Source organism: Coffea arabica, chromosome 2e, assembly GCF_036785885.1.
Source record: "Coffea arabica cultivar ET-39 chromosome 2e, Coffea Arabica ET-39 HiFi, whole genome shotgun sequence".
Taxonomy (NCBI): Eukaryota; Viridiplantae; Streptophyta; class Magnoliopsida; order Gentianales; family Rubiaceae; genus Coffea; species Coffea arabica.
In genome coordinates, this window is record NC_092313.1 from 25,368,748 (window position 1) to 25,392,307 (window position 23,560).

General features: G+C 39.5%; 2 protein-coding genes and 1 long non-coding RNA gene across 5 annotated transcripts; 1 reads left to right on the forward strand and 2 right to left on the reverse strand.

Moving 5' to 3' along the window:
- The first annotated feature begins 7,964 nt into the window (after positions 1-7,964).
- Positions 7,965-12,560, forward strand: LOC113732133 (uncharacterized). 2 transcript variants are annotated; one of them, XM_027257776.2, is made up of 7 exons: positions 7,965-8,315; positions 8,669-8,841; positions 8,935-8,999; positions 9,684-9,798; positions 9,908-10,030; positions 11,655-11,811; positions 12,050-12,560. In XM_027257776.2, the coding sequence occupies exons 1-7, from the start codon at positions 8,115-8,117 to the stop codon at positions 12,233-12,235; spliced, it is 1,020 nt and encodes a 339-aa protein (XP_027113577.1). In that variant the 5' UTR covers positions 7,965-8,114; the 3' UTR covers positions 12,236-12,560. The 2 variants fall into 2 exon arrangements, with proteins under 2 accessions (XP_027113577.1, XP_027113578.1); XM_027257777.2 differs by having other exon boundaries at positions 7,967-8,315; positions 8,947-8,999.
- A 437-nt stretch (positions 12,561-12,997) lies between these two features.
- LOC140037249 (uncharacterized) lies at positions 12,998-13,835 on the reverse strand. The gene is made up of 2 exons (XR_011841167.1): positions 13,665-13,835; positions 12,998-13,181 (listed from the first exon to the last, which is right to left on the reverse strand). It is a non-coding gene; the product is annotated as an uncharacterized lncRNA (long non-coding RNA).
- A 2,310-nt stretch (positions 13,836-16,145) lies between these two features.
- Positions 16,146-19,227, reverse strand: LOC113732134 (uncharacterized). 2 transcript variants are annotated; one of them, XM_027257779.2, is made up of 2 exons: positions 18,495-19,227; positions 16,146-16,643 (listed from the first exon to the last, which is right to left on the reverse strand). In XM_027257779.2, the coding sequence occupies exons 1-2, from the start codon at positions 18,876-18,878 to the stop codon at positions 16,593-16,595; spliced, it is 435 nt and encodes a 144-aa protein (XP_027113580.1). In that variant the 5' UTR covers positions 18,879-19,227; the 3' UTR covers positions 16,146-16,592. The 2 variants fall into 2 exon arrangements, with proteins under 2 accessions (XP_027113580.1, XP_027113579.1); XM_027257778.2 differs by lacking the exon at positions 16,146-16,643 and adding an exon at positions 16,745-17,097 and having other exon boundaries at positions 18,495-19,191.
- Positions 19,228-23,560: the final 4,333 nt, after the last annotated feature.

The window sequence follows — 23,560 nt, forward strand, 5'->3', positions numbered from 1 at the left end:
TAGAACAAATTATATCTTGGTTCGATATCAAATGTCACGGAAACACCCGAAATAAGGGCGAAACGACGCACCTAGCTCCATATGGACCAGGGTAATGCTCCAACGGCGCGATTCGGTCCGGACGCATGGTTGGTATATGTTCCCAAATCCAGAGCTGTTAGAAAATTAGAATCAATGTTAAAATTGCAAAATGAAAAAAATCGAAGATAAATGTCCCTATTAAGTGCAATGTACCTGTAGCAAAACTAATGGACCATCAATAGCCGATTTGGCAGGATGCGTGGCATCACAAAGTGACCGATAGAGAGTCGCCAAACACGCACTACCCAACTATATTGCCCAACAGTTTCCAAGTCCCGCAGTAATGGAAGATACAACAAAGGGAGTTTGTTGCCGGACTTATCGGACAATAAATGTCCACCTAATATCAGTAAGAGGTAGATGCGCGCACGCTGCCTACATTCCGCATCTGAAGCATCGGGTGACAACTCTGTATCCAAGACTCTGGCTAAACATCCCAACTTTAGCCTCTGTCCATCAAAGTATCCAACTGCAGGAGAAAATCCAAGGAGCTCCTCACAAATGGCTCCCCACTCCTGAATGCTGCGGTATGTGTCTACCCCTATAATCGGTGGACCATCGATGTGCAACCCCCACAACACCTCTACATCCTGTAATGTCACGGTAGCCTCTCCAACCGGTAAATGGAATGTATGCGTCTCGGGCCGCCATCTCTCGACTAAACTTGTGATCATAGAATGATCAACCATCTGATATCCACTCTCAAGCACCCCCTCAAATCCAGCCAAGACAATATAACGAAAAACCCGATCAGGAATAGGCGTATGCTCCCAAAATCCTCTGTCACACCGTCTGACATCTAACTGATTGCCCTCAATATGTCCGTGAAAAATTGAATGCGCCCGGTGTGCAGTTTCCCCCGATATAATGTCGTGCACGTATGGTCCTGGATGTAGGCCTGCAGGGATAGGAGTGTCGAACATAATCCGAAGCAAATATCTACATCAATTAAAGACCATGAGTTATGCATAAGTAAAACCGTAAAAGTGGGCAGTATCCAATTTTGACCGGCAATTGCGGGCACGACTTTTTTTTTAGCAAATTTTGACCATAGAACTAAGATACATCGAGTGAGAACTTCATTTCTATCAGTTATTTTTTTTTAGAAACATTTGTTATCCCTCTATGTATTCATGTACTGCAGCAATGTATTTGTAGTCATATTTTAAAACTTGGTTTGACAAAAAATTTGGCAGAGTCTCCCCTATAAAGCAGCCATAACTCCCTGCCAATACAGATTCAAAAATACTTTGGGGCTGCAGGTGTAAACTGGAAATTCAATACTTATCAAAGTACACAACGAGGGATGCATTTGACAAATGATCAATCAAAGTCGCTAATATAGTTATTTAAAATAAATCCAGAATCGAACACAAATGAACTAGCTCGAACCACACGTTCAAAAAAATTGAACTGACATGAAATTCAAATTTCTAGGGAGTCGATCAAATCAAGGCCTATAATTCGGACAATTTCTCCTATTGTGACCCGTCTGATGACAATTTCGACATCTTCTTGGTTCGTCTGGATCCCTTTCATCCATCTCATTCCGAATTCTGCTAGCTCGAACCCGCCCTGCCCGACGTGTAATAAATTTGCTCTTGTCTGCCTGCAGCTCCCACCCAGGATGGAGCCAAGTATCTTGATGCGGCAATGGGTTAAACATGCCTGAATACTGGACCGCCCACCTTGTTTTGGTAAACTGCTGGTCCACAAGCAATCCCGGATTGTCACCTCTATTCCTGCACACCGCCAAAGCGTGTGAACAAGGAAGTCTGTATATCTGCCACTTTCCACAAGAGCATGTCTTATCAAAAAACCTGATGGTTTGCGTATTGCCTCCTTTACCATCGACACGCCGCCCTGTGATAACCTTATATACGCCCGATGGGCCATCGAACTCAATGACTTTGTGGGCGCCTGCCTTCCGCTCAGCATTTTTAAAACGCCGCCATATCCTTGGGAGAAAAGGATTGCGACAATGTGAAGCATCTTCCCTTCTCGTCTTAAATAACGCAACTGTCCGATGAAATGTCATGTCAATGCATGCACGAATTGGCAAATGCCGTGCCCCGCGCAAGACATTATTATAGCTTTCGGATATGTTGGTAGTTAGAATACCCCAACGACGGCCATCGTCGTGTGTTAGGCACCACTTTTCTGGACTAATGGCTGACAGATAATTCCAAGCATCTGGGAACATGCTCCGTAGTTCTCTTCTGAACATCCGCCACTTGCGTAATTGTCTTGCCCTTCCCATTGCCCAACACAACTTGCGAAGGTGTAAACCTTTGAAGTGTGTCATCAAATTGCTCCTAACATGTCGCAGGCAAAATCTATGGTAGGCTAAAGGTTCCGCCCAATAGTCAAAGTGTGTCATGGTATAGATGATACCATTGTGGCGATCGGAAATGACACAGATAGGATGTCGATCAAGTGCCACATTATATCTTAATTGTTCCATAAACCACGATCAATTGGAAATCGTCTCCTCATCAACTATGGCATAAGCAATTGGCAGAATCTGGTTGTTCGCATCTTGCGTGACTGCAACAAGGAGTTTGCCCTTGTATTCGCCACGCAAATGAGTGCCATCAACGCATATAACCGGCCTGCACATGTGGAATGCTTCAATAGCCGGTCCAAATGCCCAGAATACATACTTAAAGGTCTTAACTCGATCCGAACTATCCGAATGATGCGACCACTCCACCACGGTGCCTGGATTAGATTGCACCAGGGCATCGAGATACTGTGGTAGTTCGGCAAAATTCGCTTCTCAAGATCCAAACACAAGCTCAATTGCTTTATGTCTGGCATACCAGGCTTTTTTGTAAGACACATCAACCTTCAAGTTTTCTTTAACGGAACTTAGTATGTTCTTGACCTTTAATCCAGGGTCATCTTCAATGCTACGGAGGATGTGCCTTGAAATAACGGAAGCCGTCAGGCTTGTATTGTTATTTCTAATCATGTCGCCCAAGCAGTTATGGTCATTGACCCACTTTGTAATTTACCACATTCCATGAGTCTTTTTCTTTACGGCTCTAACACACCAGTCGCATGGTGGATACGATGGCGCGGTTGAAGTGGAAGGAGTTCTTTCAATTGATGACTTGCATTTAGCAAACCACGTGTTACTCTTACTCTCAATAACTCTGAACTCCCTATTGTGATTGATGGACCACATCCTAACTGCTCGGCTGAGCTGCTGCTTACTCACAAATCTCATATGAAGACGTATATTATTATTCTCCTCACTGAATGTTACAATACGCTCCACTCCATCCTCCTCTTCCATATCATCATCATCTATGTTCCCAAGATCGGAGAAAAATGCCATTCCTCTTGGCACATATGCAGAGCTGCCAGCTGTGCTATTGCGTCTGTCCAAGTGGAACGTATCGTGGTTTACTCTTAAACCCCCACCTTCATGCTCATCATCCGAATCACTACCAGACACATCTTGCGACTCCGACTCTTCAACCTCTTTCGCATCAACTTCCGGGTCATCTTCTTCCAGATCATCTTCAAGAGAGCCAAGGAGCCTATCATGTATACTAGCATATACATCATCTTCAGCTGAACTGCGACAACCTTGCCTAGGGTTAGACTCGATCCCAATTGGAAAATTATGGCATGATGGACCTGGATCTCCAAAACTTGGAATCGAATCCAGGCCATGAAAATATTCCTGGGCACCCATGGACCCTGATGTGAGCCTTGGTTCTAATGAATCCATAGATCGATCATCATGCATATAGTGACATGCTGATGAAGTCTCTGGAACGACTGAACTAGAACCGAAGTTAAACTTTGTTAGATCCATGAATGCATGTACAAGCGACATCATTGGACCAACATTACCTATTGGTCCAGTGAATACGCTATTAACTGCAGGAATTTGGACGATTTCTTCCTTCTCGATATAAATCTCCGCCATGTATGAAACTCTTTCGATCCAAAGATCGTACATTACATCAAGAGTTTCATCATCCACCACTGCGGAAACAGTATATTTGGAACTCTCCAACGGTTGACGAAGAAACAATTTCAGCTTGAATATCCCTTTATCGACCCCAATATAGTGGTAAATCCTGTCAACCAACTCCCCGTATCCAATTCTATGCCTCAAAGTGAATGTCCGGTTGGAAGTACGAGGCAAATAACAAACAAAGTCACCCTCGTAATGTATTTGTCCTCCCCAGTATAGGTTTACCCGCAGAGACCTTTCTACAGACATGTTTGTAAAATGAATCCCTATTTTGGGGACAATATATTAGAATTAGTAGTCCAAGGGTCCAAACAAATGAAAGAGGATGGACTGTAGGTCGAAATTGGAACTATTATATAGACTAATTTCGATCCAGATGTTTATGAAAAAATTGAAAACAGGTATGAAATATGCTATAAATAACGATAGCAATAGCCTAAAACTCCGAACGCAATTTTTAGAAAATTTGAACAGAGTCTCCCCTAAAATTAGACTAAAACTCCCTGCCAACCAATCCGAAAAGGGAACCCGATGAAGTAGTAATCACATTTGCCACACTGCATATTGTCAAGAGACCCTATAATTTTCAAAGTACAAACGTAAGAAATGTATTTAGAAGTTATATATATTTGGGCTCCACATTCACACCGCATAACAAGATCCACATTCACAATGATGTGATATTCTAGCTATGAATCTTACAAAATTAATGTTATTTTTCCCTGTAGAAGATTTTGCCACTTTTGTAGCATTATAGATTTTGCCAACAAAGAAAAATAAATCCGTCAATCGACTTTCAAGGTTGGCCATTGACTTTCAATCCATCAATTAGCCTTAAAATAAATCCGTATTTCATATTCTAACGCCCTTTTCTACAAAAACAAAATTTAACAAACTATACTATTTCAACTTGTCGGCAAACATCCAATAGTTGTAATATAACATAAATTAGCTAATGGCTTGTATCAAATCCGAATTAAGCCTTATGCATAAGAAACGGTTGTTGTAATATAAAATAAATAACCTAATAGTGAGTTACCCTCACAAAGAAAGATCTACAAAAATTTCGACATAGTCTCCCCTATAAATGGCCTCAAACTCCCTGTCAAACAATCCAAATATCCATGAAATTCAAAAGCTCCAATCTATAAACTACATAATGTCAATAAAGTCTCAAAGCTCCAATTGCAAAACATACAATATCCAATGTACATAGTGTTTCGACCAAAAGTAATAGGGTCGATAAATAGATTTTAAAAAAAAAATCTGATGAATTTTAAAAGAATTCTACAAATGGGGCATTTTAAGTATGGGATTACATCCAAAGGGTCTTCGCCTTCAGCAAATGCGAACTCATGGAGCTCGAATTTTCGCACGACGAAATCCACAAAAAATTTTAACAAAAAATAAAACCACACCTCGCATTTATTATTATGAAATGCGAGGATCCGAGCTCGGATTATTTATAGCAGCCCTTGGATCCAACAGGGTTCGGATCCTTCTCAACGGATGATCAGACGAGACCTCGGATCTGAATAAACAACTATGGATCCGACCTCGTATCATAAGGATCCGAGGTCGGATCCTTCTGCCTTTAGGCGTATCCGAGCTCGGATCTTGCTTTTTCTGCACTAATTGCAGAAAACTGCAAATAAACTGCAACATATTGGAAACGGAAAAATTGCCCGAATTCGGAAAAGATAACGTATTTCCTCAAATCCACCACAAAAATTGCAAAAATAAGCACAACCCACATCACATTTACACCCAAATTTTACAACAAATCTGAACCTGCCCTTGGATGAAAGTATTCAACTATTCATTAAACTTAAAATGCTATACGTGAGGCATTGCAAGTGCAAAAGCCTAACCTTTATGCTGTTTGACAGTAGCAATGGGACGGCAATGCTGGCAAATTTTGGGAAGCGGCAAACGCGAAACCAGTCTTTCGATACTCAGGTCTGCTCCGGTCTTTGGATGCTTCGATGTGCAGAAACCAGGTCTGTTTTCTTTGTTTTGTTATTCAACAATTCCGAATTCTTTGTTTTGCTGTTCGACAGCTATTCAACCAGCTATTCTTTGTTTTGTCTTTTTTTTTTCGAAATGGGGTCTTGGCGGTTGATAGAGGGAGCTCGATGAGCTCGCATTCTGAAAATGCGAGCTCGCATTGAGCTCGCATTCTGCATTGAGCTCGCATTCGCAAAATGCGAGCTCAGTGAGCTCGCATTCTGAGAATGCGAAGACCCCCATTTGTAGAAACAACTCCAAAAACCGCCCTCGTTGTAGAAATCTTTTTTTTTTCCATCACAAAATAAGAATTCACCCAACCAATGAATCACAAAAAATAGTAGCTTGAACAATTTTCTGGACCCACAAAGCTTTTACATAAAACAGAGCGAGAGATTGCCCAAAAAATATGATGTTAAAGATGGAGCCAATACCCATGATCCAAACACACAGGAGGACCGTATGCAGACTTTCAGAGACCAATCAAGAAAAGAAATGAACAGCAACTGAAGCAGCAAACAGCAAAATGGAAGGAGGAAGCAAGAAACGAAGAGAAGAATTGAAGGCTGACTTCCAGTGAAAACCTCGACCAATGCAGTAGTACCAAATGGAAGAAAAGGCCAAAAAAAAAAAATCACGTGCATGGAAACCAAAATTTCCACCAATCACCTCTTGCCACATCACCGGGAAGCCAATCCCCTCTCGCCACATGAGCGGACGACATCCCGACGTGGCACCCGAGCCTCCACTCTTAGCATGTATGGTTGATGACAAAGTCCAACCGAGTTGAATAAAGTAGAATAGAAGATTAGGATTTGATTTTTTTTTTTCATCAAGTTTTAAACAAGTTTCTACTAAGCTGAGCTTTAGCAACTGAATTGTTTGTCTATGTAAATTTTAAGCTTTCAGCTTACAAAAAGCTAATTTGCACCGGAAAAAGTTAAACAAGGACTCAAACCTTATTCAAGTTTAATTATATTTTTTCGCAAATGAACGCCTAATAACGTGTTGTTTAGTTGAAGAAATTGAAATAAATGTAAAGAACGAAAGCGTTTGAAATAAAATTATGGAGGCCAACAATGTAAAAGGAAAAAGCAGTTTCAGCAATTTGAGGGGGTGCAACTGCAAATATGAGACCAATTAATTAAGGATTAATATTTTATACACCGTCACCATTCGATGCATGATAACTCATCTGAATTTAAATTTAAAATCCAAATTTTACTCATGTACCGTGCATCCAACCGTAATAATGTATACACAATCAGTATACGTAAGATTTACTCGTTAATAAAACTAAGAAATTTTACTAGTTGCATTCATAATTCATTAAACTAAAAGCTGAGGGGAGTAATTGTCCATCCTCAATGTGACATAGGGCTGCCATTGATTAGTATTCATCCATCACTAAACTTAAGTAGAATCTTAAAGCATTATATATATATATATATATATATATATATATATATATATATATATATATATATATATATATATATATATATATATATATATATATATATATTGGAAGCTGGTTGGAGAAAAAATAACATACTTTTAGCAAAAAAGCACATTAGTTACAGAAAATCCACTTATGCTATTGGGGTATAAGTATGTAAACTTTTCACGTACGTGCACAAACTTGTATTAATCTAGGTTGTCATATTTTAAAATTTTTTAGGGGCCAAAATTCATCCTTTCAAATCCGAGGGATTAAAAAACGAAAAAGGTATAATTTTATATACCAGAGCATGTGCAATTTTCCCTAAAATTAATCTTCCACTGTTGTTCCCCTAAAAGCAGTTAAACTCTTTTTCGAGAAAAAAAAAAAAAAAAAAAGAGCAGTTAAACTAACTGACTTGCGTTATCATACCTGTAGTGTTTGCTGGGATTGGAACTTGGGACGTGGGATTCCCCAGCCTCAAACAACCGTGGCCACCAAAATCACCACAAAACTGGCCACGCTTTCCTGATTCCCAGGTTTTTGTCCCATGGTTGAGCCTGTGAAGAAGCCAGGACAGTTCAATTCAAGATGAGTTTGGCTTTGCCATGGCTGCAAATGCCACCACCATCACTTACTCTACAGACAAGACCAACAAAACTTGATACAAAATCAAGGCATTCCTTCAGCTGCTTCTGCTCTGCTGCTGTTTCTGAAGCTGGCTCACAACCATCTTCTGCAATCCAATTTTCTTCCAATTCCTCCACCTACCGCCCTGCTGTCATTCTTCCAGTGAGTATACTTAATTTCCGTTCCTCTTCACACTCATATATGCTACAAAATTTGTTATATCCTGTTATATTCTGCAACTTACAACTTACAGAAAATGGCCCACATGCCTAATTGCTTCAAACAGGTAGTCAATACTGTATCATTCATCTATCTTTTTGGTGTACTGAACCTAAATGGTGATGTTAATTCACTTTCTTTGACATGTGATTCTCTTACTGATATTTTCTTTCTCGTTGCTTCTTTTGTCTGCTTTAATAAGCATTGGAAGAATTTAAGTAACAAGACCCGAAAGAAACCGGCATTTGAGCGGTTGTACGCTACTTGGTTTTTGACAAAATGCATATTGGTTGCAGGGCTTAGGAAACAATACAAATGACTACGAGAAATTGGCTCTGATACTGAATGGTTATGGAGTGCCAACCGTGGTTGTGAAGGTTTCAAGAATCGACTGGCTGAGGAATGCTGCTGGTTTGCTTGATCCAAACTATTGGCGTGGCACCCTCCGTCCTCGGCCAGTTCTTGATTGGTAGCAATTATTGATTCCCCCTCTCTGGTCCCTTATTTTTTGCATCTTTACCGTTTGTACGAAGTTTTTTCCTTATTTGGTTAATATAATTAGCTTTCGGAGCAGGTATTTTAAGAAGCTGGATGAGGCTGTCAGTGAAGCAAATGAATTGGCTCAAGGTTTATTATCTTATTTTTGAGCTTTTATCTTATTTCGACTAATTCTCACTTTTCTAGAGTCATCTTTCAATGAGCTTCCAAAGGTTGTTGTCCTTCATGAATGGCACTGTGTTGTACATATATGCTGTCTATTACTTGTAGATATGTTTTGTAGATGCCTCTTAAGAATTATTCAGAAGCTTTTAGTTGAATGCTTATTGAAGAAAAGTGCAATAGCCTCTTTGGGAGAGTATTCCCTGCACATGGACCGATAGAAGACAATTTTGATATCTGAAAGAAAACCTTATTTTGGTATTTCATTCAAATCTTGGTATTGTGGGTTAATATAATTTTTACACTCTTCTCCATGAAATTCTTTATAAATTCCTCCACTAAATTATATGCACTGCTGTATATGTGCAGTGCTGTAATTTAATGACCACTAGTTAACACATGAACAGATCTTTTATCATCTGGATGGTTAAGCCTATCAAGCCTGAAAATCCCATGCGCAATACTTTGCTGTGTTTTTAACAAAAATAATCTAGACTTTACAAGATTTTGTGCTGAACTTCCTCTTACTTCATAATTTCCCCTTCTATTACTTTCTTCCTTTAAGGATTGTGTTTTGCAATGATTAACGAACATATTCTTCTATTTAACAGGACATGTTACCATCCCATAATCAGGCAAATTTTGTTGTAGGTGGGGCTTTGTCTTTTATTGGACATTCAGCTGGAGGATGGCTAGCACGAGTTTACATGCAAGAGATTGGGTTCTCAAATATTTCACTGTTATTGACTCTAGGAACACCACACCTGTATGTATACTTTGGTCACTGTATTTTAGTTAGTTAGCAGATATATGATTAATGAAATTGGATGTGTGACAAGATTGATAAAGCATAACCAACTGTTCTTTTCTTCTAGCCCACCGCCAAAGGGAGTGCCTGGAGTTATCGATCAAACAAGGGGCCTTTTGTATTATGTTGAAAAGAACTGTCCAAAAGCTGTTTATACTCCAGAACTGAAATATGTATGTATTGCAGGCAGGTAATCAGCTTAGCTTTAGTCATTATGCTTATGCTTCTTCCAAATCCTGTGCATATGTTCATTCTTGCACCTTTTGGCAGATCCATCTCTAATTTAACACACTTAATTTTTCATTCCAGGGGTCTCATATATAGTTTTCAAATGGTATTGGTTTGGATCCTTGCTGAAATTAGATTCGGTCCAGTATAATGTCATCTGAAGAGAATGGTCTTTGTACATTACACTATGAAAATGTGTGGCCTATTGTTTTGGACAGATAGTCCTTGCTATAAATGGGGTGACAGTTTTTCAAGAATGAAAGTTTTGCCTCGTATGGTATTGGTTGTGTCTACATCAATCCAAATCCACAAAGTGCATGTCATTTGTCTTTAACTGAATATCTTGTACCCTGAAAAGCTATCAAATGCTAGGAACAGCCACTATTTTCAATAATGAGCCATGAACTGAAACATAACACTTTTTTTTTACAAAAAAACAGATCCAGCCAATGCATATGACATTGTTTGCTAGAACTGGCTAACATGCATCCTGCTATCACACAGGAAGAGCTGTCGAACTTGCAATGAAGTGGGTAGAGGATAGGTTTCAATCTCATAATGCACATTAGCAAGCCAGGCACGTTGATTTCTGTCTTTAATGATGGTACTACATACACATCCCACACATCCCCGTTCAGGGACCGAATGGCCAACCTTATGCAGTTGGCACTAAGGGTCCAAACAAAATTGTTATTTAGCATCTTTTACAGGGAAGCTCTTCAGTTTCTGAAGTGTTTTTCTGTATGATACTCTATTTTGATATTTTGGCCACCTGCAAATTATTTATTATGCTTGGAGAAAGAAAACAAAATCATAATGATGGATTAATTCCAAAAATGAGACCTTTTAGCTGGCAGGACAATTGTTTAAATAACACATTTTTTCAGAAACAGACACTTCCCCTGCCTCAAGACATTATTCCAAGGATCCCTATGCTGTTGCCAAATTAAAAACATTCAGTATCTGTCTTTTGGTAGATCAAGTCTCCCTGACTGATATGATTACTTCTTGCATGTAGCATGTAATAAAGGATATGAGCTCCTGGATTTTGAGTAGCAAGCCTCCAATTAAAGAAAAGATGCATGTTTAGGTGCTTTTTCTTATGGACTATCTGCATGCTGTAGCCTCCTTTGTCTGTGGTGGAGATTGCACCATGTCAATGCAGTGATTTATTTCATCTCCTAACTACTAGAAAGATTTCTGTGTCTTGCTGTTTGTGGACTCTCTCTCTCTCTCTCTCTCTCTGAGCTTGACATAATTGTACGAAATTAAATTCTTGGATTTTGCTATTCGGACATCTGTAAAAGTAATGCTCATAATGAAAACAGCCAAAGTAATGACTTTTGTCAAGCTGCTCAAAGATTCATCGAGAGCAATATTTGCAAGATGAAACAGAGTAGCCAAACAGTTTGTGGATCGGTGAAGATTGTGTTAGTGAAATGTCGTCATGTATATTATGCAAATTAAGAAGCCCAAACATTGACAGGATGTAAACCTTTTTATTCTATATAAAAAGCTTTTGTCTAATCAAACCTTATATGAATCCTCCTAAATCTGGATGCCGAATGGGGCTGTTCAATTGACAGGTACATTGAAGGAGCTCGCTTCTTTGGCTCAAATGATGATAGTTCTGGAATGGCTGTAAGCATTGACCACACAAATTCTGAGATTGCTGTTGTAAACACATCTAAACCACCAGCTGCCACATGGCGTGCTCGCTTTGTTGGTCAAGGCTACAAGCAGGTAATATTTGGTATGAAGCATAGTAAAACAATAAAATGAATCTTGGAGGGGTACTTTTTCTTTCATTCCTTTTTTCCCCTACCTCAATTTCCTTAACCTTTTTGATGAATTCTGAACTTAGAAGAGCGTCATGTCTCTCTCTCTCTCTCTCTACGGTGTGTTTGCATTTGTGTGTGAACTTATTGGAGTAGCATCATCCCTTGGTTGAAGTTGGTGATTAACAGTGAGTATGTTTCAGGTTTGTGGCCAGGCAGATACATGGGGTGATGGAGTTGTGCCAGAACTCTCAGCACATCTGGAAGGAGCACTGAATATCAGCCTTGAAGGTGTGTACCACTCACCTGTTGGTTCTGATGATGAAAGCAGACCATGGTATGGCTCTCCTGGTGTTGTTAAACGATGGATACATTATCTCCTTCACTAATCAGATTCGACACAAACAATACTGGACGGAGAAGGAAAACATCATTGTTTCCTAGCACTCTAATTCTTAGCTATTTTTAGGTGCTTTGCTGGATTGGGATGGTAAATCACTCGCTACATACTGGCTAGATTGACTAAACTTGTATCAATGATGTTGGTACATTGATTCACGAGATGTAAATTGGATAAGCAATCATTTCTTTGATCCCCCATTATCCAAGAGGGGTTGATTGTCAAATGGTAAATATCTACTTCCATGGTGAAGCAACAAATCCACAGTTTCTTTGTCTTGGCAAGCATGAATATCTAATTTTTCAATTTTGTAATATCTTGCAGTTGAAATTTTGCTTGCTATCTTAATGTTTTCTCTTTATGTTCTTTTTTCACTTTTCCCCTCTTATTGCTAGGATACTTTTATCCCATTCTTATCTATTTAGCAGCATTTTCTTTTTTTAATGTTGGCCATGTCAAATCTTGTCTTCAGGTTAACCATCATCTTTCTGGATTACTATGTTGGACCGAGTTTCAATGTTTTAAATTCTGGGATTAAGAGAGTAATAAAATTTTACAAGTCAACAATCTGATGAAGCAAGAAACAACACAATTGATACAAGTCATATTACAATAATTTAACCGTCAGTTGCACATTTTTCTTTTCTTTTGAAGTCAATAACTGTACATCAAAAGTGTAGATGCCACAATCCAAAGTGTGGCAAATTATACAGTTCTTGATCATATGCATAATCAACAACACTAGTGCATGTTTTGCTTAATTTCCGGATTCGGTTGCTCTCTATGGATTTTCCGGATGCAAGGCTGAGGCGAACACCTGCTCCAAAGTCTTCTGCCAAGAACAATTGTTGGCGAATCTGAGGTTTGCAGCAAGGGATTCCAAAGAGAATCTCATCACTCCTGTCTTGGCTTTCCCCAGAAAACAATGTCTTGGCCTGTGAGGGAGTTCAAAACATACAAGAACAGTGAAGGAACTGAACGGATGAAGCTAGAATTACTTAAAATTCTCAAAAAGCCTTTTGGAAATTGAAAGCATAAAGCCAGCTGGCTCAGTATATGCAACATGCATGGCCATCTGGAGTCGTTGATGTTTTAGGATAGACTGCAGAAAAGTCACTGGTGCATGCTTTATAATCTTGTTCACAAAGTGATTCTAGTCCAAAGTAGCTAACTGATGCATATATCAACTTGATCTACGTGCTGACTAACATCTATCATGCTCCAAGATGAGCCAATGCAACCCCACCCCACCCCACCCCACCCCACCCCACCAAATTAGTCATTGAAATTTTAAGGGATGGATTATGTTACTGTCAAGAGCAGTTCTTTACTAGCCATATAGCTCAAAAGTCTCAAACAGAAACATAGAAGTTGAAGATGCTGACAAATAGTAGTAGTCTTGAAATTGCCATACTTACTATTCTGGTAGACCATTACTAAATCGATGTAGATGAATCCAATCATGGATTTATCATGATCATCGTCTTCAGCCTCCTCTTCTTCACCATGATGAACATTAGACTCCATATAGTTGCTCTCTATCATTATGGCCAACGCATCTATAACATTAGACTCCATACAGCTGGTGATGTGAAGGGCTGTCATCAAATTTTTTTTTTTTTTTTGGTTAGAAATCTTGAAGAATGGTAAGTTGGTAGGTGAGACTTTTATCATAAAATACTTACCAGATGATGGAAGGTGAAAATTTTGTTAAATCATATCCCTTTTACGAGATATTACCAACACAATTTTGGAAAAAGTAACTAATGCATAGACATAGTAAATCTATGCATTTATCTTTTTGCTATAATTATAAGAATTGCTCCTTAAAATGGAGATACCACAGACAAACATATCGCTATTAATAGTTCTAAACAATGTTTTAAAAGGCGAAAGCATTGGACAAGACGTTTTGTGTCCACACAGTCGGGACAAAACGCCTCACAAAATTTTATTTTTAAATATTTTAAAAATATAAAAGACAACATATATATATATACATGTGTGTATGTATATATATATATATATGTATAAAATTAAAAATACCAAAGAAAGGATTAGATAAAATAAAAAATATATATAACTTTATGTCTGCATAAGAAAAGTAAAACTTGTTTGTATAACTAAAAGTAAAACCTGCTTGTGTGACTAATGTTATGTCATGAGCGAAAATCCAACAAATCACAGTAAATTTTGATAATTATTTTCATAAAAGACTTGACGTCATCCCGCAAACTAATGATCATGGTTGCGAAAACTCTTTTCCGGGGCACTAGCAAATGATATTTGTGAGTTTTGACTATCAAAGTGAGAGTCTTTCCCCTATTTATTTAGAGTATCCTCAGTGTGATGTACAAAATTTTGAAATTTCACCTCCTTTGTATCATTATATTCCAAACTAATATCCATGTTCACCAACTTAAATTTGTAGGCTAACATAAGAAAAGTTTTTCAGAAATTGCAAGTTCACCTTGAGGGTCTCAACTTCCTTAAACAAGTGAAGAGAAAATCTAGTTTAGATGTTCTTTTGGAGCTTAAAAAAGTTCTGAAATTTTGAAAGTATTTGTTTTTTTACGCCTCAAAGAAAAACCTCCCCCACACGCCCAGGCGTTCACCCCAAGAGTCAGTGCGAACGCCCCATGACACTAACGCCCCATTTGACCGCCCAGGGCGGTCAGGAACGCCTCGTCTCAGGGCTCGCCCCAGGATTTGCATCAAATACGCCTTTCAAAACATCGGTTCTAGATACATATGTTGTGAAGTGAATCGTGTTTGGATTGCATTTTTCGTAATTTTTCATGAAAAAATTATTGTAGCGATTTGATGTATGTGAGGGAAAAAGGTAATAGGGAAATGTGATCACGGAAAACGACGTAATTTTTCGACGAAAACCGGCAATCCAAACAAGGCTTATTTTTAAGATAATTTTCCTTTCTTGGATTTCTATATTTCCAATATAAGTAATAACTAGAAATATATCATGCTTAAAATGTCGAAGTGCTTATCTTTGTAGTGCATGAAGGTTTTTTTTTTTTTTTGTTGTGGGGCTGATCTAAATTTCTAAATATATTTACCTTTCTGGATTTCTTATTCCCTAAATAAATAATAAATGTAAATATTTCATACTTAAAATGTCGAAAAGCAATAGTTATCTTTGTCAGCAATTTCATTTCTTTTTTAATTCGCTTGATCCATTGTCTTATCATCTTTCTATTCTTTTTTGGGGTTATTAAGAGTGAGATGCATTGTTACAAATAGTCTTTAAGTAAATATTGAACCATATCCTATGAAATAAATCAAATGTTTCATGACTAAAAAGTTAAGATTTTGTTCATATGATTCATGTAAAGAATAAGACATATTAAAATATAAAACTGCAATTCCGGCTTAGAATTACTTGAGAAGATAATAAATTGATAAACTTCAGATGAACAAAAAAGAATTCTTCTATCATTTCAACTATTGTAGCCACTATACTTGATGGGAATACTAATAAATTGGAATCCTATTTACTCAAAAAAAAAAAGGTAATGGAACGAAATATTATATTTTATAAAAATAATAGTTTGCCACAAAATACTCTAAATTTAGATGAGAAATTTGTAATACATTATCTTTTTTAATATATATAATTACAACCAAGAATTTTTGTCGGAAACTGCACCTAAAGTATAGATGGATTAAAGCATCAAAGGTATTCTAAACGAAAGCCTCCTATTTACTAACCAAGAAACACAAATTATTTTGTGTACTTAGTATGTTCCATAAGGGCATACAATAGAATTAACCAATCTGTAATGCTTAATTTCACGTTACTGAAAACATTGATGCAGATTGAATGATCAGAATTGTTGCTCTAATCTCTTTAATAAAATGGCCATGATATAGGATGGTAATCATGAGGTAACAGCCTAACAGGCACCATAACGAGCAGCTTTAATCTTAAGTAGTCTTAGAGAATGGGTTTAGGCTCAATACATACCATACAACATGGTAATGCCTTTAATTTTACCCTAAAAAAAAAAAAGGGACAATGCCTTTCTTATGTCATTTTCATTTTTGGCTATAACAAGTTCCTCCCATAAAGTAATGAAGAACAACTCGAACCATATGACCAAGGGACCTGTCTCAAGGCAAAACTGTTATCTAACACTACAAGGGACCTTACGAAACCTTCACTCTGTGCCCGCATCAGATGCCCAAATAACCCCAATCAGCAGCTCTAGATCTAATATTACATCACGCTTAAACGTCCACATTTGAATTGTTCCAAGAGGATAGACAGGCAATCTCATCTCACCACCAGCTCCAGCCATTCTCATCCAAGGGATTAACACAGAAACAGATTACAGGGCCTTGAACAACCTAATGGGTGGTAGTGCTACAATAGCGATGTCCTGCAATGCAAATAGGTTTAAAATCAGCTATTTTTTGTCTATTGAATTCTACAGCCACTGATATCCATGAACAGCAATCGCATCATTGTCAAGAAAACAAATTTGTAAACATGGAGAACAATATTAAGAAGACAGTGAAGCACCGAGTTGTTCCGGGATAGAATACACAGGATGAGTAGCATAAAGATTCAAGTCACAAGTTTCATCCGAAATTTCAAACAACACATATCGTGCTATCCTAAAGGGGGCAGATCCACAAGCCACAAGTTAATAACTAAAAAGTAAAAACTGCACTGTCATCCCAATGGTTTAGTAAATCCATTTGCAGTTAGCCAGTCTTCACAAAATGTCCAGAGAGTATCCTTGCAATCTCCAGCATCCCAACTTTCTCTCTTCCTTCAAACAGTGTCTTGAGCTTGTCATCACAGTAAATCTCTCTCTTATTTGCAGGGTTCTGTAGACAATCACATTGATGTTACCATTCAATAATCAGTGTCCATTTGAAAGTATCTAATTTGAATGCATCAGTGTCATGAACAATTATTTACAGTCCAATGTATCAACTACCGGCATAAATTTGGTGGCCTACATCCATGTCCAACTATATGTTTGTAAAGGTTATAAGGAGAAACACTATTAAAGCATCATAAAAGCAACCAGTATCAAAACTATACGAGGAAAGAAAAGGAAATTGAGTAACATTTCACAAAGAGGACAAGGTAACAAAGGCCCACAATTTGGGGAAAACAGCAGTCAAAAGGTAAGCTTGCATTTCACTTCTACTTCCTTCATCTCCAATAGATAGCATTCTACTTATAAACTTTCATATGTAAATAGATAACCTGACCAAGAAAAAGGGAATATCCAAAAAGCCAAACATCTCTATTCTTCTTGTTCATTTCATTCTTTAGGCCAGCAACAGTAGCTGAAGATTACCACACTCCCTCGTGTCAAAGACCTTTGGTTTTCATGCATAGAACAACAAAAAATCTCACATTCCACGTGAGAGTACTTTAAGATTCTTAAAAAATGGAAGAACTTTGTAAAACAATGTATGTGATTTTCTAAAAATCTTACCCCACCAAAAGGAAAAAAATATTTATAACATTAGATTTTAGTCAAAGACATTCAAAATTACACACATTAGAATTTCAGTACGGAGTATTTGTCCGATCATGTCCATATCTCATAACTATTCTTTAGCTATATGAGTCTACTCACTTGGCTGAGTCTAATTTTCAAAAGCCCCTACACTTTATCGAAACATGGAAGAATCTTTCATAAAGAAGTTTACTTCCGGTATCCACAAGTAGAAATTTCCTCTCTCAGTTTCTTCCCTAAATCTATTTCCAATTTTTCATCCCCCTGTCTAATGTTTCTTCAACTCTTCCTAAAATTGCATAAGTAATCCAGCACAGATTAATCAGACAATGCACCTCACAAATAACAACTCCATGTTCTTCTTCTAATCAGCATAGCTCCAAATAAACACGAGTACAGATTACTCCCATTGCACCACAAGATGTAGAACTGGCTCTTACATAATCTCAAGCTAACAAAACAACGCAGCATATCAGAAATATACCCTCAATCTGCAAAAATTAGGACCACCTAAGAGAGAAGCAAAAACCACAGTATTGCAATAAAACCAACAAACTAGCAACTTAAAAGTAACAAAACAATCATAAAATAAGTCAATCAGGGGAAAAAAATCAATACTACTTCATTTTCACCATAACCCTAATCAATGAACAGTCATAATTTCCGCCACTGTCAACTACAAAAGTGAGTTAAAATTTAAATTCTCCAAAATTAAAGCTGGAAAAGACAGAGAGGAAAAAGGAAAAGAACCTGGAGATTGTTAAGTTTGATGTGCTCCCAGACTTTCTTGACTGCATCGGAGCGGGAGGATTCGGAGACGCCGAGGAAGTCATTGAGAGCAGGAGAGACAGGAGTCAATTTAAAAACCCCAGAGTTGGGACTCGGAGGAGCCCGGGGTTGCTTCACCGGCTTCGTCTTCGGCTTCGCATTCGGCTTCGGTTTAGCCGCTGCAGTGGTTGACTTGGAGCGAGAAGCAGCAGCTTTGGTGGTTGCGCCAGTTGGTGGCTTCTTCTTAGCAGTCGCTGCAGCAGTTGCGGCGGAGGAGGAGGTCGAGGACGACGACGAGTGTTTGGTGGCAGCCTTGGCTGCCTCGAGTAAAACCCTAGTGCCCCTAAACACCCTTGCAGTAGACATCACTGAAATTTGAAAGTTGCGGCGGTGTCATGAAACAGAAGAATTAAGCTGAAAACATGGAATTAGCAAAGGAAGCAAAAAGAAGGCGTGAGTTCATAATCACGCCTTCTCTGGGAGAATGCTCAAGAAACGTGAGCTCAAGTGGGCAAGTGGATCTGCAATGGTTCTGCAACCAATTCTGTTAGCAGGATCACGAGGACAAGCTGGACCAAGTGGCTGAAGAATTAGTTAGTAGTTGGCTATAAAATGGCCAGGAACAGAGAGGAGAAGGATAGAAATTTGTTAGCTCAATTTTGGGAATTGTTCCCTTAAGCATTCTTCTTCTTGTTCTTCCTTTATTCTTGTCATTTTTCTTTCCTTTTACCGCCAATTCTGTATCATCTCAATTCAATCAATATTAATACTACTTCGATTGATTGCTGATCTATTCCTGATTGTTTTCTGCTGATAAGCATAAGTTTGTGCAAATAGATAATCCATTTCATTATTAGCAATTCTATTGCCTAGTTACTGTTCGATACCATCACAGTGGTATCAGAGCAGAGCTACGAGCCAACGGGATGTCAAAAACTCAGGAGGAAGCGCTAAGGAGAGAGCTCACTGAGTTGGGGAGTGTGGTAAGAACATTTGCTAATAAGCATGATGGGGTAGAACAGACTGTGAGGGCAATAGAGCACAGGCAGGAGAGCACAGAAAGAGCCATCAAAAACTTAGACCAAAAATATGAAGGTATGATGAACATGATGGCCCAAATTATGTCCAAATTGAATGATAAGGGGAAGGAGGTAGGGGACAGCCACTCAGGAAATGGTCAGATCATAGAAGGAGTTAAGGAGAAATGTGCAGGGAAGGGAGGATCCAGACTGCCTAGGATGGAATTCCCTGTGTTTGATGGGACCAATCCTAGGGAATGGGTGAGGAGAGCTAATAAATATTTCCAGATATATGAAGTAGAGGAAGAAATGAAAACTGATATAGCTCAACTCTACCTCAAGGATAGAGCAGACATCTGGTTCCATGGGATGTACTCTGAAAGAGGAGCAGTCCCATGGAGAGAGCTGTCCTTAGCAATCTGTGAGAGATTTGGAGAGGGAGATCCACAGGAGGCCATCGAGGAGTTCAACAAATTGGTACAAACAGGCAGCATAGCAGACTACCTGGAAAAATTTGAGATGCTGAAATCACTGGTAATGATCTCACTCCCTGGACAACCTGATGCTTATTATAAATCCTGTTTCCTTAGTGGCCTTAAGGAGGAAGTTGTCAACATGGTCAGAATGACCAAACCACTAACATTGGCGGATGCCATTGAGACTGCTAAGCTACAGGAAAAGAACCTTGAAGCCATCAGGAAAGCACAGAGTAGGGGCATACAGAAAACTCCCTTGCCACCATTGTCACACACCACTAATTTCTCCAACAAAATGAAATGGCCTAACAACCAGAGACCAGACCCCTATACCAACAAAAGTACCAAACCAGGAGGACCATCAACCAATTACTACAAGGGAATTACCCCCTCTGAGTTTAGCTATAGAAGGGAGAAAGGGTTGTGTTTCAAGTGTGCTGAACCTTATACCTTAGGACACACCTGCAAACAGGCTCATATTCACTACATAATGGTGGATGAGTCTACTGAACCTGTCAGCCCAATAGAGGGGCAAGGGGAGGGTGCTGAGGAGTGTGCTGACTGTCCAGAAGGTGGTAACCTCAAAGAAAACATTGAGGTCTCCATTCATGCTTTAGCAGGGGGGAATGAACACAAAACCATCAAAATGAGGGGAAAACTTGCAGGAAGGGAGCTACTGATACTTATTGACAGTGGCAGTACCCACTGCTTCATGGATGAAAGTTTGGCACAGGATCTGAAGATGCAGACTGCAGGTACAACCTTGACTGTTAAAGTGGCTAATGGAGAGAGGCTGGAATCCAGGCAACTCCTACAGGAGGTAGGTTGGGAGATGCAGGGACACAACTTCCATCACAAATTCAACACACTCAAACTAGGCAGTTGTGACTTGATTCTTGGAGTGGACTGGTTGGCCAAGCACAGCCCCATCGAATTTGACTTCCAGCAGCTAACTATGAAGTTTTTGAAAGAAAAAAAACCAGTAATACTAAAAGGGGAGGCAGAGAAGCTGAAGTTGAAAGCCATTAAGGGAAGCAGGCTTGCCAAATGGAAAAGGAAATAGAACTATGGAATCACTGCTCAAATCTACCTGGTAGAAGAAGGAGGAGGAGACCAGGGACAGATTCCAACAGAAATGAGAGAGCTACTGGTGCAGTTTGAGTCCATTTTTGATGAGCCACAGGGCATGCCACCAGTCAGAAGCCATGATCATGCCATTCCACTAAAGGAAGGAGCAGCACCTTTCAAGAACAGGCCATACAGATGTCCTTATGTGCAGAAGGCTGAGATAGAGAAGCTGGTCAAAGAAATGTTACAGATGGGAATTATTCAAACTAGCAACAGCTCTTTTGCATCCCCAGTCCTATTGGTGAAAAAGAAGGATGGTAGCTGGAGATTTTGTGTTGATTACAGGCAGCTCAATGAGCTGACAATTAAAGATAAATTTCCTATGCCATTGATAGATGAACTGCTTGATGAATTGCAGGGCTCTAAATTTTTCACCAAAGTAGACTTGAGATCTGGATACCATCAGATCAGGGTGAAGGTGGAGGATCGACACAAAACTGCATTCAGAACTCACCAGGGGCTGTATGAGTTCAAGGTCATGCCCTTTGGGCTGACCAATGCCCCAGCCACCTTCCAGAGCCTCATGAATCACATCTTCAGGGATCAGCTCAGGAAGTATGTCCTGGTATTCTTCGATGACATCCTAATCTACAGCCCAAGTTGGAATAGTCACATGAAGCATGTTGCCACAGCATTGAACATCCTGAAAGAGCATCAGCTTTATGCTAAAAGGAGCAAATGTTCCTTTGCTCAGACAGAAGTGGAATATTTGGGCCACATTATCTCTGACCAAGGGGTAATGGCTGACCCCAAGAAGGTAGAAGGGATGCTGGGGTGGCCAAGGCCAACTACAGTTAAGCAACTAAAAGGATTTCTGGGGTTGACAGGTTATTATAGAAAATTTGTGATGGGCTATGGCTCCATAGCTAAGCCACTCACTATGCTGCTACAAAAAGATGGATTTCGGTGGAATGAAGAAGCAGAGGAGGCTTTCCAAAGGCTGAAGTTGGCAATGAGCAACACCCCTGTGCTGGCATTGCCTGACTTCACCAAACCATTCATAATTGAAACTGATGCATGCTATGGAGGTGTGGGAGCTGTGCTGATGCAGGACAGGAGACCTTTGGCATACCTAAGCCAGAGCTTGGGTCCAAGAAACTTAGGACTCTCCATCTATGAAAAAGAATTACTAGCCTTGGTAATGGCAGTGACTAAATGGAGGCATTATTTGGAGGGACATCATTTCATAATAAAAACTGATCATCAGAGCCTCAAGTACCTGCTGGAGCAAAGGATAACTACAACACTCCAACAAAAATGGCTGACCAAGCTTCTGGGACTGAGTTATGAGATTCATTACAAAAAGGGAAGAGAAAATGTGGTGGCTGATGCACTGTCCAGGAGAGCCAACTCTGAGGCAGGGGATTGCAATGCTCTGGTTTGTGTCATCCCAGAATGGATTAAGGAGGTAATTGGAAGCTATGAAGGAGATGGAGAAACACAGGACATCATCAGACAGCTGCTGCTGACTCCTGATAGCCAATCAGACTTCACCTACCAAGATGGTATACTCAGGAACAAAGGGAAGATAGTGGTAGGTTCAGAAGGAGAAGTCAGGAAGAAGATCATTTCTGCCATACATGACTCACAGCTGGGAGGACACTCTGGAATACAGGCAAGCTACCAAAGGGCCAAACAATTGTTCCATTGGAAAGGGATGCACAAGGCTATCAAGGATGCTGTACTACAGTGTGATGTGTGCAGAAAGTGCAAGGATGAACACAACGCCTATCCAGGACTATTACAACCTCTTCCTATACCTCAGTACTCATGGAGTCATGTAACTATGGACTTCATTGAAGGACTGCCAGTATCTGAAAAGAAGGACACAATTATGGTGGTGGTGGACAGATTCACTAAGACAGCACATTTCATCAGTCTCTCCCACCCTTTTGACGCTCCCACAGTGGCTAGACTCTTCATGGACCACATCTGCAAGATCCATGGTGTACCTCTGAGCATGCTCTCCGACAGGGATAAGGTATTTACTAGCCATTTCTGGACAGAACTTTTTACCATGTTGGGGACTGAGTTACAGTTGAGTACTGCTTATCATCCTCAAACAGATGGCCAATCTGAGAGGGTAAACCAAGTGTTGGAAATGTATCTTAGATGTATGGCACACTTGGAACCAAAGAGGTGGAATGCTTGGCTCTCCCTTGCTGAATGGTGGTACAACACCACCTATCACACAGCCATTAAAATGAGCCCATTCGAGGCCCTGTATGGATTGGCCCCCCCACAGCTAGCTCTGGGATCATACAACCAATCCAGAGTAGCCACAGTAGAGGAACATCTAAAGGACAGACAGATAATGGATGGAGTACTCAAAAAGAACCTACAGGAAGCTCAGAATAGGATGAAGTTTTATGCTGATCAGAACAGGAGTGAGAGGACTTTTGAGGTAGGAGATTGGGTCTACTTG